The sequence below is a fragment of the Amphiprion ocellaris genome, chromosome 16, assembly GCF_022539595.1.
Source record: "Amphiprion ocellaris isolate individual 3 ecotype Okinawa chromosome 16, ASM2253959v1, whole genome shotgun sequence".
Classification (NCBI taxonomy): Eukaryota; Metazoa; Chordata; class Actinopteri; family Pomacentridae; genus Amphiprion; species Amphiprion ocellaris.
The window spans coordinates 27,943,769-27,959,311 of NC_072781.1; the positions used below are offsets into that span (position 1 = coordinate 27,943,769).

Below are 15,543 nucleotides of genomic sequence, written 5' to 3' on the forward strand. Positions count from 1 at the left end.
CTAAACAACTGCAAAGACACAAAACAGCCACAAAGAGACACAAAAAAGAAAGAGACACAAAACAACCACAAAGAGACACAAAACAACAATCACAAAGAGACACAAAATGATCACAGAGACACAAAACAACCACAGAGACACAAAACAACCACAAAGAGACACAAAAGAGACACAAAGAGACACAAAACAACCACAAAGACATTTATCATAAATATATCACATCATAAATACATAACACAATAAGGAGAATTAAATAAAGTGAAATAAGGTGACTGTGAATATGTGAAATGTTTCTGGGATGTTTCTTAGAAAGAGGATGAGGAGGATGAACAGCCTCAGCTGCTTGTTACTGCGATGTTCTTCCTCTTCACTTTGTCTTCGTCACATGTCGGAGCCGCTGAGCCTCCCGTCGGCCTGATGAATCCTCCGGTCCGCCGCCTCCGTTCAGCTCAGTTCGGCTCAACTCGACTCACAGTCTGAAACCTCACAATCCCTCCGATCGACTTGGTTTGACAACAGCAACATGGACGGACGGACGGCTGCCGGAGGGTCTTAGTGGGGAAGTTTCCTCACTGACTGGTGCAGACGAGTCAGGAGGAAGAAGTGTGTTCACAGTACACAGATCCAGCTGTGCACGAAGTATTTTATTCAAATAAGAGTACTAATAAAAATACTGCATTACACATCCTGCATTGAAAATGGTCATCAAGTTTGACCAGAAGTGTATATATTAAATTTATGTTTTTCTGATTGCTAAAAGACAATGCTTTTTATAAGTGCTATACAAAAAAAAACTTTATTTAAGGCAGAAATAAACACAAAAAGCTGCAAAATAACTCTAGAGGAATAAAATGACTGTAGAGGGACACAAAATGACCACAAAGGGACACATAACAACCACAAAGAGACACAAATCAATCACCTGGAGACATAAAGTGATACAAAGAGATGCAAAACAACCACAAAGACACACAAATAATAAACAGAACTGCAAAAACGACAATGACACATAAAACAACCACAAAGAGACACAAAACAACCACAGAGACAAAAAACAATCACAAAAACACATAAAAACGACAAAGACATGCAAAACAACCACAAAGAGACCTAAAATGATACAAAGAGAAACAAAACAACCACAAAAACACACAAAACAACCACATAAAGACATAAAAGGATACCAAGCTACCACAAAGAGAAACAATAAACATATAGAGCTGCAAAAATAACTACAAACAGGAACCAAATTCTGTAGAGACACAAAACAACCACAGAAAGACACAAAACAACCACCTTGTCCCTCTACAACACACCTGCCTCTCATAATAATGTGCCAAGAGTTTCTTTGGTGTAAATAACATGTTATTTTTTAACACAGTCCGATAAATCAGTGCAGCATTTCCCTTTAAAGAATGAAGCTGCAAGAAAATGAAACACCTAAGAAGAGTGCAGGCAGCTCAAACTTGCACACCTAATTGCAGAACTCCAGCCACATGGTGGACGCCCTGCTAAGCTTTATTCACACACTGTTTATCACCTGGGAGACGTCCAGCTGATGACACTTCATTATCCTCGGCGACCTCTGACTTCTGTGATGCTGTCTCCGAGTGTCTGTAAGCTTTGGCAGTTTCATGACTCAGCCTCCATTTAAACCAACAACACCAGTAATTACTGCTCTCACAGCATCTCGGCTCAGACAACACACCAACCCCCACCCAAAACGAAAAAAATAAAAAGGCTGATGAGTCACGAGCGAGTTTGGGAGGTAATGCCGAGCTGCTCATTACAGGCTGGTTGTTATGTGAGCGGATGGAGTCTTGCTGTTTACCTGCTGTAGAGTCGACCGACTGGCTCAAAGGCACTGCGGTGGAACTGCAGCTAAAAGAGCTTAGAGAGGCTTCGCGCTGCAATTTCTGCAGCCATTTTTACAGTGCGAAGCTGCAACCAGGGCTGATCATTTACCCTAATGATTAATTTGTTCGTTATTTTATTAATACTTCCCTATCAGTGCTTCTACTCATGAAAGAATATGTGCATCTTATTTAAAAAGACACAAAAATGACCATAGAGACACAAAATGCCACAAAGAGGGACAAAATAATGATAACACGACAGAAAATGACCATAAAAAGACAAAAAACAACCACAAAGAGACACAAGGGTCATTACATATCATTTCATCAAGTGGTCCCCACCTGACCTCCTCAGATTTTTCTAAACTTTTACATACTTATAGAACATTATATATGATGGAAAGATCCAAAATTGCAAGGCTTAATTGTACAGAGTTCCAAAGTTATGATCATTTGAAGTAGGTAGGGGGTACCCTAAAATTGCCATCAAAATTAAGACTTGAAATTTTTGGCTATTTTCAGGCTTCTATAACTTCTGAACAAAAAGAGCTAGAGGTCTGAAATTTTCAGGATCATTTCATACGAATCCATAGTCCTAAGAAATGTGAAAATATTTACTTAAAATTTATAATTGCACGTTACAGAGAATGACAAAGTTGAGATTTTATCCATCGCAAACTTCTAAAATGCTACTTTTGGCCACCTGTTACACAAAAACTAATCATCCTAATCATTAGAAATTTTATGTGCTGTATCTTGGCTACGTAGGGAATGGATCTCTGTAAAATAAAGGTCCTATCTTATGTTATGTATGATATATGAACAGCTAAAAATCAAAAATATCTGTCCGACCTTCGGATTCAAAGGTCAATATCAGCATGTGGGATAGGTAGTATCACAAAATAGAAGACACCATGTGAAAGTACAGGAATTGCCCTAAATTTTGACACCAAGCACAACTTGCTTCTATAAATCCTTCTATGTTAAATGTTCAAATTAAATATGCACGTTTTCACCCCATATTTTAGCCATATATAACAGAAAATTTAGTGATTTTCAAGTGTTCAAATGTATGTATTGCAAAGTAATATTAATTATGGAGAATAACTTATGATCCCACAGTGTCATAAATTACAGAACTTAACCAAACTAATATAAATATTACCACTAAGACCCCACAGCAGTGTTAATTATTGAGATTAACGTGGCAATATTTATAAGAAGATGATGTTCTGAGATAACTGCATCACATGCTGCATATATGTATGAAAACTCAACAGGTGTAGAAGGTATCTCGGGTACCTGCAGGGCGCTGTTCAGGAAGCAGCTGTTCTGTCCCGGCTCGTTGCTCAGCCCTTTACTGGGAGCGATGGACGTCATGGTGCGAGGTGTCAGGATTCCCTGCATCCCACCTCCTCCTCCACTTCCTCCGCCGCCACTGACGCCGCTTCCACCGCTGCCGCCACCACTGCCGCCGCCTGACGCAAAGTAGTTCCTCTTCCACGACATATCCCTCCTCTCTATCGGTTTGTCTGTTGATCAACTTCCTGTCGTCTGTTCTCGTATCCGAGGATCCATTTCCTCCGACCGAGAGGAGGATGGAAATTTAAAAAATGTGGGGAAAAAATGGATGAAGCAAGTTTGAGCACAAAAAAGCAGCTCAATTCCAAAAGTCTGACAAGACAGCTAAATTCTGGGAACCCAGAAAGTTCTTTGACTTAAAAAAAAACCCAATAAAATCCAGAGTTTGGGACATTTGTGAGATTAGAAATGTGCTGAATTGTTTTATCAGTTTTACATTCCACAGATCATTTATTGTACATTCCACTGCCTCTGTATTCAAGGATCCTTTAGTTCGACATTCCAACACAATAACAAGCCTCTAGTTTTTATTTGTTTGCTGTGCCTCACGCAGAGAATCCCAAGAATTCCCAAAGTCCTCCGCTGTGTAATCCAAGACTTTCAGGGACTCATCCTTGTCCATCTGTGAGCTGCAGGTGTGATGACCCTTGCCTTCCTTTCACACGTCAACACCTCATCCTCGTCTTCATCGCGACCGGCAGCCGAGAGTCCGACACAAATGCGGGTCAGAGGTCAGAGGTCAGCTGGACTCAGGACGGATCTGCACAGGAAGGAGAACAAAGAGGTTTCAGCATCCAGGAAAATAAACTCACACAGTTTCTGCAATGCTCACATTAAAATAAATACATTTAAATGCAGAATAATACAGGATCTTCCTGACTAGTTTACTTGTTGACTAAATGGACATTTTGATTTGGACGAGTCAATATGTCTGTAGAGTCCAGATCGACTGATCGATAGGTTGGTCGATATGCCCTCATCAGACTAAGTTCTCATTGGTGGAACAATTGCTGGTGTTACTTTCATGAAGAGAAAAGCTCTACATTAACAGCATTCCAAGACTAATCCATTATTTTGGGCTGCGGACGGAACAAAGTACCAGCAAACACCCCCGCGTTCTCACAACTGTGAAATGGCCCAATCTAACGGAGGCTGAAAATGGTATTATATGTTCTGGTAAAGGTCTCCGTGGCGTAAATTTATCATCTCCAAGCTTGTGTGCAGCTTTAAAACTGTGGCGACTACGCTACAAGAGCAAAGAATACACAGATAGGAGCTACTGCGCATGTACGAGAACTGATAAAACAGTGTCCCTGAAACCACCATGCATCTGTGCTGTCCACATGGGAGAAATAATCAAGGCTCAACTTACACTGCCTTCAAAAGTTTGGGGTCACCTAGACAATTTCATGTTTTCCATGAAAACTTGCACTTTATATTCATGTGCTAACATGATTGCACAACAGTTTTATAATCATCAATTAGCCTTTCAACACCATTAGCTAACACAATGTAGCATTAGAACACAGGAATGATGGTTGCTGGAAATGTTCCTCTGTACTCCTATGGAGATATTCCATTAAAAATCAGTCATTTCCAGCTAGAATAGTCATTTACCACATTAACAATGTCTAGATTGTATTTCTAACTCATGTTATCTTCATTGAAAAAATGCTTTTCTTTCAAAAATAAAGGCATTTCTAAGTGACCCCAAACTTTTGAATGGTAGTGTATATAACGTCTACTGAATATTTACTCAGTTGGCTTTAAACTAACTGACAACATGTGAAAGAAGTCATCAGTGTGGCTGCATTTTGTCTAAAAAGTTGGGTATAATATCTGTAAATATTCCTCAGTCGTTCTTGCACTGAATCACCAGTTGATTTATTTTTAGAAATCATATAAATTTCTGCTGCTGCTCTGCTCCCAATCTGTTGCCATCACTTCAATATAAAATAATCAGATTCAAATGATTTATTACACTGCAAATGTGATTTTTTTTTATCTTGATTTAGTAGGCAAAGGCAAGCGAGTGGAGTGCACTGCAGAACTTTTATTTCATCTACAAAATAATGTGCAGATTCCAGTGTAAAATAATTCAATTCAAATTATCAAAAATGCTGCAAATATCAGGTTTTTATGTTGACTTTAAATTCATTTAGACTAATAAGGCTGCAAGTAGTGGCCACTTATTCACTGAGTTCATGCACGGATAAAATTCAGATTTAGTTTTTCGCTGCATTTAATCGTGATAAATGTATTGAAATTTTTGCCATTAATTCCATGCAGTATGCAATTTCTAAGTGCAACTGACCCATGAACTGATAACTACACAGATTGCTTGGCACAACTGTGATTTAAAATCTAAACTGAAATCTAAAGAAATGCAGCTGCAAATCACAAAACGTAGAATATACACTTTGCAACATGTTTGACCCCAGGTTTAACTGAGATAATGCTTCATCACATTTTAAATCTATTACACAATAAATATTAAACTGACTTCAAAAAAATCACACCACAAATCAACCCACAATTAGATATTTACCCCAAATCATCCACTGGCAGCCCAGGGGCCTTCTGGCTTTTCAGGCCCCCGAGGAGCTGCTGTGTGGAGAATCTGTTAATATATCTTTTCCTAAAAGTCACAGAGCCGAGCTACAAAGACACACAGCAACCACAGACAGCTGCAAAACCGCCACAAAAACAACTGCAATGTCACGGCAGCCCTTTTGTGCGTCTTCCTCCTTCATGGAGGTGACGGGAGGGTTTTCTTTTGTTATGCATCTCTTCACTTCCAGACAAACTGAGCTCGACCACCAGCTGAGCACTGTGTGATGTAAAGATAAAGATCACTGCATGGAGAAAACTACCAAGATTCTCCTTTGGTTTAGGAAATACATTAACAGTTAAGAGAAAGTGTCTCCACAATCTGGGAGAATGATGTCATGCTACATGACTGTTTATGCAGTTTAACGTTTGTGTTGCTCAACCTCAGTCTGAAGATGCAAACGTCTTAAAAGATATTTTAAACTGTCTGACAGCGCCTATTTTATTTGTCTGTATCCTGTTTTTTTTTTTTGTTTTTTTTTTTACACAAATCATTTCAATCTGCTGAAACAGTAAATACAGCAGTTCTATTTCTAACTGAAATGTAAGACTTTATATTACTTTAATTTACGTTTCTAATGTCCTGTACAAGCTGCACATAGTATGTTTACTGACACATCAACAGAGTTAGGCCTTTATTCTCTGTTTAATAGCATCAGTATCAGGGCAAACTTCATCCTGTTTTCTTGATAAATTCTTGTAATCTTCGACTCACAGCTCTACTTGAAAACATTTTCTCTTCACTGACAGAAAACCCTTTCTTTTTTATTGCTGTTAAACACTTCCTGCAGATGTTTCACATCAGAAGTCCACCAGCGGATCAAAGCACATAATCCACTCCATCTCTGACTTATAAAACTAAACATGTGAAGGATTATCAGCAAGAAGTTGTGCAGCGCAGAAGTGACAGCAGTGAGTCAGTGGAATGTGTCTTAAAGATCTCTGCATGAAGGGCAAACAGAGGTGAGTAGTACAGGTAAACTTTATATAAAACTGGACTTAAAAAAGCAGTTGAAACTGTAGAACTGAATAAAAAGAAAGAAGAAGTAAATGAAAAGTTTGTTCAGGAATGAAACAGATTCTTCAGCTCTGGAAACCCAACATTACTCAGTAAAAAGCAAGACGTGTAATAACTGGATTTGAGGCCTTCAAATCTCCTCTAAGACCTCAGACGGAGATAATTTAAGGCCTGTGCAGACGGAGTAATGAGTCAAGGAAACCTCCTCCTCTTCACTGCAATCACAATAACAGACAAAAACATTTACAGCTTCTGTCTCTCTGCGCTCATTCTGTCCACAGACCGGTTTTACTGTCCTGCAGTCCAACAAACTGTCCTGCTGAAAACTTCAGGGCTATTTTAGACAATTAAAAACTCAGACACAAACTGGAAGTTCAACAGTGCAATAAATCCAAAGTTTGTTTTCAGTGCAGCAGAGAAAACTGAGGAAAAGCAAAACTCTCAGCAACATCTCATTGTCTGATGCAACAATTGCTTTCTTGGTTGATTATTTATTAGAATAATCAATCAGCTGTTTGTCAGAAACCGTTTCCAATATGACAAATGTCTTGTTTTGACCAAAGGTATTGAGTTTACTGTCACGGAGGAGAAAAGAAACCAGAAAATATTCTTATTTAAGAAGCTTGAATCAGAGAATTTAGATCACAAGAAATACAACACATGACTGTTACAGTCTGAATAAACACAAACATACTTTAACATAATGATAATAATAATGAAGCACCACAACCCAACACTACTCTGATCCACCAGATGTAATCTTCAGGCATAAACCTGCCATATTGGTTACACATTTTTTGCATCTTTCTACTCTCCTTCAGCTACCTGTGTGCTACCATTTTAAAATCCCTTCAAAAACCTCTCAGCAGCAACGTGCAGATAAGTTTTTATTGAAGATGTATTGTGCAGGAAGGCAGGAATTTGACATTTTAATAACAGCACTCACCTCCCTGCATGCAAATGTTCCACCAAAAGAATTCACTATTTTGCAGGGACACCATCCCTGCATCCTGGGCTTAGCACCACCCAAGATGACTATAACTTTTTAAAAGAATATACTAAACAATACTAACTAAAAAATACAAACAAACCAGAACATTTATCGTTCAAAAGTTTGGGGTCACTGAGAAATGTCCTTGTTTCTGAAAGCAGTTTTTTTTTTCAATGAAGATACCATTAAATTAATCAGAAATACAGTGTAGACATTGTTAATGTGGTAAATGACTATTGTAGCTGTAAACAGCTGATTTTTAATGGAACATCTCCATAGGTGTACAGAGGAACATTTCCAGCAACCATCACTCCTGTGTTCTAATGCTACATTGTGTTAGCTAATGGTGTTGAAAGGCTAAATGATGATTAGAAAACCCTTGTGTGTGTTAGCACATGAATAAAAGTGTGAGTTTTCATGGACAACATGAAATTGTCTGGGTGACCCCAAACTTTTGAAGCTAGTGTAGATATATTAACTGGTGATTATGGCACAAGAACTATTGAGGAATATAACAAAGATGGACGCTAACGCTATTTTCAGATGATCTAACATGTTGATTATCAGGATATGATACACAAACTGCTGTTGGCAAAGTTTACACTGGACTTTTTGGACAAAATGCAGCCAGACCGACGATTTATTTGATGAAGCAGTCTCCGTTAAGTTGGGCCAGTTCAAAAAGTAAAGGTGGTCTGTTCCTCCCTCCTCTGAAAATAATGGATTAATTCCTGGAAGGTTTTTATATAGAGCTTTTCGACTTATGAAAGTAACATCAGTGGTTGCCGAGAATTAGATTTTGGTTGGATGAAAGCATATCTACCAACCTACCCAGTGAAAATGATGACTGGATTTTTTTTTTTAAAAAGCCACTCTAGCTGTTGTATGTGCTCCACAACATGTATGTGCTGTAAGATCAGGGCTGATCGCTCGAGGGAACGCTTGTTTACTACACCAGGGATCAGCTGACCGACTCCCTGGGTGACCCGCTGGCAGGACGTCAACAGAAACAAGATTCATCTCTGAACTTTTCACCCGAAAACAAGTGGCTTTGCTGAAAACAGGAGCGCTGGATATCCCATGATTCACAGCGACTCTTCAAACGACAAAAGCAAGTCAGCTGCTGCATACAGAGCTGCCGCATTCAGTCCTTCCGTCTCATTTTAAATAAATAAGAGCGTTCATAAATGAATCAGCAGATGAGTGAGTGAATGAGTGAGTGACAGTGAGATGGGAGTATTAGTGATGCTGTGGGGACCTGCCACTCTTTTCATCACATTAATCATTAAACCTCAGCATGAAGGCTTAGTTTAGGGTTAGTTAAAGGTCAGGTTTGGGTTGGTTTTAGGTTAAGGTGATGCAAACACGGCTGAATGTGTGTTGTGCTGTAAGTGATCAAGGTAAAGCTCGGGTCAGAGCAGGGGGAGGTGAGGAGGATTAGCCTGACCAGACAGTCTGTACAGGATTACACCGTCTTTGTGTGTTTCCAGACATGATCAAAGGTATTTCTGTGAGGACCACTGGGAGTTTCAAACATGACTAGTAACAACATAAAGGGCTCAGATTAGCACCAGGTTTAAGTTAAGGTCCTCACAAAGATAGCAAAGTTTGTCCTGTATAGAGGAGTTTTGGTGTCCTGCTAAGCGACTGGTTAAAGACTGGTTAAACTGGTTACAGACTGTTTATACAATGGCTAGATTTGTTTCTGACTAGATATAGACTGGTTACCAACTGGTTAAAGACTGGTTTCTGGCAGGTTACAGACTGCTGTTTTACAGATTACACACAGGATACAGACTGGTGTCTTGCTGGTTACATACTAGTTTCTAACTAGTTAAATGGGTTTCTGGGAGGTCTGATCAGTTACTTACTGGTTTCTGGCAGGTTACATACTGGTTTCTGACTTTTTACACACTAATTTTTGACTAGTTACCAACCAGTTGATTGGGCATTGATTGGGAGTAAAAAAAGTGGGGGAAAAAAGACCCAGAAACTGCTATGGGTTCAGATGGATAATGTCTGTTTTCTCCTGAGCAAAGAACCTCATTTGGCGACTTTGTGCTCTCTGTAGCGATCAATACTGATTATCAAGCGAATCTTACAGGGCAGAAACTCAACAAGCGTCAAAGTGATGGAGATACTAACCAACCAACACTGCAGTGGGAAAACAGAATGCAGAGATTTGCGACTTGGGCCTTGCATTTAAGCATTAGAGTTCAATTAAATCTGTGAGGAAAAATGAGTTTCTGTTCATGATTCTGCCCCATAATTACCAGCATGTACATACACTGCCTGTCCAAAAAAAAATGGACATGTTCCAAGATGATGATGCCAGGATTCATGGGGGTCACATTGAGAATGAGTGGATCAGGGAGCATGAGATGGATTGTCCTCCACAGAGTCCAGACCCCAGCCCCTTGAGAATCTTTGGGATGTTCTGGAGAAGACTTTGTCCGACATCTCCCCACAGAGACAGGGGTGATGTTAGAGCTTGAGAGACTTTGCTCTGGGAAAGCCGCTGGCCCAGATAGTGTGTGTCCAAGGCTGCTTAAAGACTGTGCTGCACAACTGTGTCAACGTCTCCACAGGATCTTCAACCTGAGTCTACAGCTGGGGCGGGTGCCTGCTCTATGGAAACATCCTGTATTGTACCGGTACCAAAAAATCTAATGTCCTGCTGAACTAAGTGCCTTCAGTGACTGGAGTCACAAAAACTGCCTGCTACTCAACGCCTCAAGACAAAGGAATGATCATAGATTTCCGCAGATCCAAACCCCCTTTTCAGCCAGTGAACACTTGTGACGTGGACATCGAGGTGGTGACATCGTATAAATATTTAGGTGTCCACCTTGATAAGTTGGAATGGTTTAAAAACGTAGACTTCATCTACAAAAAGGGCCAGAGCCGACTTTTTTGCCTCAGAAGACTTGGATCATTAGACATCTGCAGTAAGATGCTGCAGATGTTTTATCAGTCTGGTAGCAAGTGTCCTGTTTTATGCTGCAGTCTGCTGGGGAGGCAGTATAAAAAACAAGGATGCAATGCATCTGAACAAACTGATTAAAAAAGCTGGCTCTGTGGTTGGAATCAGATTGAACTCATTGGAGGATGAGGTGGAGAGACGTGCACTGAGCAAGATGGAGGCCATTCTGACAAACATGGATCATCCACTTCATATCTGCCTCAATGAGCAACAAAACATGGGAGGTGGACGGCTCCTATCCCTGCACTGCAGGACAGAAAGATTCAGAAAATCTTTCTCACCATCAGTAATTAGACTATTTAATTCTAAAGTAAACAGATGAGACCCCAGATAATTGAATTTCCCTTCGGAGATTAATAAAGTTATTGTATTGTATTATCAGTACAAGATCTTGGCAGAAAATTAATCCAACTCTGAACAGAAATAAATGCTGTGGCATTGCACAAGCGTATCAAAATAATGCCACAGTGAATATGTGCCATGCTCAAAGCTAAAGGCAGTCCAGTGAAATATTAGAGTGTGCCACTTTTTTTTTGGACAAGCAGTGTACACAATAACTGCAACATCCACTTAACCACACTGCAATGTCTTAGGAATATTACAAATACATGCTGTCAACTGCAACACGACATCTCTACTTTCAGCTGTGAACTTTGTCAATAGCGCCTGGAAACTTTATTAAAACTTAATATGTAGAGCTTCCCTTGCCACACTTTGTGGACCCAAATTCAACGGAGCCAAAAGTCTTTAGAGAGGCTTAATGGAGGCAGAGTGTCCGGATGACGTTTACGAACCGTGGAGAAGCTGTTTTTCTGCCGCTATCGCATCCCGGCAGCGAGAAGGGAGTACGTCCTCCTGTGTGATCGCAGCTTTTTATATCTGACAGAAACACATGAAGGTCCCAAGGTCGAATCAACAACAGCGAAATGTTAATTAAACGGAATAAAAACGAAGAACAAGCGAGTGGCAGTTAGGAGCTTATGGAGCTTCCAGGATTAGAGAAATGGACCTTGATAAAACCCTGCTGACATTCACACTGAGTAACATGCAGAAACCGAAATCTCACGACACGGGCTTTTATTTTTAGATTGACCACTGTGCATGTTGTAATTAATCCAGTGGTGTTTTTAAAGGGTCATTTCACCCCAATTATAAATCCTTCCATGCTGTTTTACTTATCTATGTTATCTGACAATGGAGGTGAACGGATAATTACAGTTGATTATTAAATCAGGCAAATACGGAAGGTGAAAACACAAAGACGCCGAGCAGAGCTGCAACAATTAATTGATTAGTCCATAAAAAGGAAAATTAACAGATGATAATGTGCTGCTTTTCTTGAAATCTGGCTGAAAGTAACACATCACATTTTACTCTTCATTTAGTTTTAGTTTCTCTGCTGTCAACAAATATTTTTCTTCATCGTTTTCGTCAATGAAATTATCACGGCTTTACAAAAGTGTCCGCATAAGAGAGGCAAAAGAGACTAAACATGATGATTTTGTCCCAAATTAAAATTTTTAATCTTCAGAAATTATAGAGCGACTTTATGCACATTTCCTTTTGAAGTTACACATTTAAACTAAGTTTTCAGAAAAACTGTAAAATAATCTAAAAGATAAGTTTAATTGTGTTTTCATTTAAATTTATGACAGATTTTACCCAAGTTTTAATAATATTTCGAAATAAAATGAAAATTTATGCATAATTTCATCCAAATTTACTGCATGTTTTACAAAAATTTCAGAAAATCTACAAAACAAAACGTAAAGTTATGCATGCTTCAAATCAATTACATGGCAAATGTGTTTATTTTTAAAATATAATGGCAGTTTGTGTATGTTTCCATTCAAATTTAACCACATTTTAAGAAAATCCCCAAAATGTAATGCGAGTTCTTGCACACTTTCACCCAAATATATTATAAAATTTAACCAAACTCCAAAAAATTCTGTTTATTAAGCTTTAACCACACCATAAAAATAAGTTTGTTAAAAAAAATTGTGAAAATCTGGCAGTAACAGTCCAGAAAAGCACATTAAAAATGGTGGCATTTTAGAACGCAGAAAAAAATGTTTTAAAAAAATGTTAAAATAATACCAAATATCTGTAAAACAATGTTAGTTTGAGTAGATTTAAATACTGTAAAATTGTAATTTTTTTATGGGAACACTGTAAAAGAATAAATTGCCATTTGTAAAAATACATATTTTTGATTTGGACATTTTTTAAAATTTTGGTTTCTTTTTTTGTTTGTTTTTTTATACAGTTAACATGTTAATTGCTATTTTTTTCTGTGATTTTATTAGATATTGTCTGTAATTTAACATTAAACATTTTCCATTCAATATACATCATTTTTTATATCATTCTTTCAAAAAGTATCTGTAAAATAATTCAATAATAATTTCTCGATATAAAAATACTTTGAAAATTTTACAGTCAAACATTGCAAAAGAATTCATTATTGTTTGCAAAAATACATAATTTTCATTATGTAGAGTTTGAGCCTGTTTTTAGAGTAAACATGTAAACAAATCCTTTTTTTCTGTGATTTTACAAGATAAAATCTGTAATTTAAAAAGAAGCAGCAAAATAACAGTAAATTGTTTAAAAATGACAGTTAAAACTTAAATTTTTCACAGTGCAGCACAGGGTTGAAGTTGATGCAGACTGATTTGCTGATTTTTTAAAAAATAACTTTTTTTTAATTTTTTTTTTATTTATTTATTTTTTTTTTTTACAAGAAAATTCCAGTAGAGAGTAAAACAGTGACGTGAGCACACCTGGGGAGGAGACTGACCAATCAGAGAGCAGGACAGAGTTTGTTTGGTCTCCTGGCGACCACTGAAGCTGATTTGGTGTAAAACTGGTTATGTAACAAAACTCCAGTCTGTCGCAGAGGCTTTACAGCCACCACACACACACACGCACACACACAGACACACACAGACACACACAGACACACACAGACACACACTCCAGCTCTATAATCACCTCTAATTCGCCAGGCTGGCTCGGCGCCGCCTCCGTGCAGCCGCTCTGCAGGCTGACAGGAGAGTTGCCAGGAGGCTGGAAGCCACTGGGAACACTGGGCAGACTGGGACGAAGCCAGCGGGAATGGAGATGTGGAGGAGCAGAGATAAAGGGTCTGGCAGCAGACAGAGTATTGATTTGATTCGCTCTGGCCGGCGTGGAGAGTTTACAGCTGCCAGCCTTCATTTATTTTCAGGCTCATTTTCACCACCGCTGCTCATCAGTGAGATCTGCTGAAACCGCAGAGCTGCTGGACATTCACGATGACGACGACGCTAACAGACCTCTCTCACCGTGGACGTTCTGACATTTTACAGCAAGTCAGCTCCGCGATCAATGCCACGCACTTGCTTCTGCACAAAACAGCAAAAATAGGTACTAGAATCCTGATTTAGAGGTGCAATAACAGGTCCGTTAATCAATTAGATGATCAACAAAATACCATAAATAAGTTACTATAAAATTTTTATGTCTTAAGCAAAAATGCATAAAGTTTGAGCCTAAAAATGAAAGGAAGGCCAAACAAAAGAAGATATTCGAAGACATGTTCATTTTCAAATATGCTATAGAAAGAACAAATAATCAATAATGAAAATATAATTTCATCATTTGCTTTTAACAACAGAAAAGTGCAACATTCTCAAGTGTCCTCAATAATCCTCATATTAATTAGAGGACTGACTGATTGTCTGGTCTGATATTCAGCATTATTACAATTATCAGTACCCTTGTTTATAACAGATTCCTGATACAGTAAATTAATTTAAAACTGTTTGTCCCAGCCACCAGCACAATCCGATTGGTTCCTATCGATTAACAGCCAATCAACACTAAGAATAAATGTCAAAAAAGTTCTCTTTTAATGAAACATAAACAATCATTTGTGTTTGGTAATTGTAAAAATGTTCTTATATACCGTGCACATGTATTCCAAATATCAGTAACAGAAAATTTCAAATTACTCATCTGTAAAATCGATAATTTTGGAATATTTTTGCAGTTAATTGTAGATTCTTCTTCTTCTTTAATTCAAGTACTAATTTTTATTAAAAAACTTAATTTTTCCAAAGTCTGCTTAAGTTTCACAACGCTGTTTTTCCCGAGTGTTTTTTCAATTTAATTTATTTAGAAAAAGGGAAAACTTGCATTCATCAACATTCGAATAAATGTAAATGTACCCAAGTAAGCCAAAAGGCAAATTTTCCCAAGCAGTCTGCTGTTGTGCATCCAAAATGAATAATTATATGCCAGCATGAACAATAGTTAAATCAGCCTATATTCTAAATTTAAAAAAAATTTAAAAAATGCATTTACAGTTAAATACAGCATATATTACACATATAAGCTGGTTAAAGGTAATAATTGTTGATTCTACATAAGCCATTTATTGACATTTTGCTTAAATAATTCATAAAAAGGAGTCTGGTTGATTGCGGCATTGATTTCTATTCAATGGAGAGAAAAAAAGTTTGATAAGATAATTGTGTAAATTTTAGGGAAAAACACAGAATTAGAGCTGACATACTTCACCATTTTTTGTCATTTTATGTACAAAATAAATAAATTGATTAATCTAGAATACAATCCCATACATTTGGTAACACAAACAAGTCTAGTTTCAGCCTAACTGGGCAAAATAATCATCATTATGAGTAGAATTTTGCAGCAATAATTATAGTCAAATTTG

The 15,543-nt window shown here is 38.0% G+C and overlaps 1 protein-coding gene across 8 annotated transcripts in view; it reads right to left on the bottom strand.

The window, feature by feature from the left end:
* usp54a (ubiquitin specific peptidase 54a) overlaps positions 1–15,543 on the bottom strand; it is a 69,997-nt gene that overhangs the window by 39,450 nt on the left and 15,004 nt on the right. For 7 of the 8 annotated variants that reach the window (XM_055018599.1, XM_055018602.1, XM_055018598.1 and 4 more), the window contains exon 2: positions 3,159–3,978. In XM_055018599.1, coding sequence (XP_054874574.1) covers positions 3,159–3,365 — 207 coding nt within the window. In that variant the 5' untranslated portion in view covers positions 3,366–3,978. Of the gene's footprint in view, positions 1–3,158; positions 3,979–13,817; positions 14,579–15,543 lie in introns of those variants that run through there. The other variant, XM_055018600.1, reaches the window with a different exon arrangement.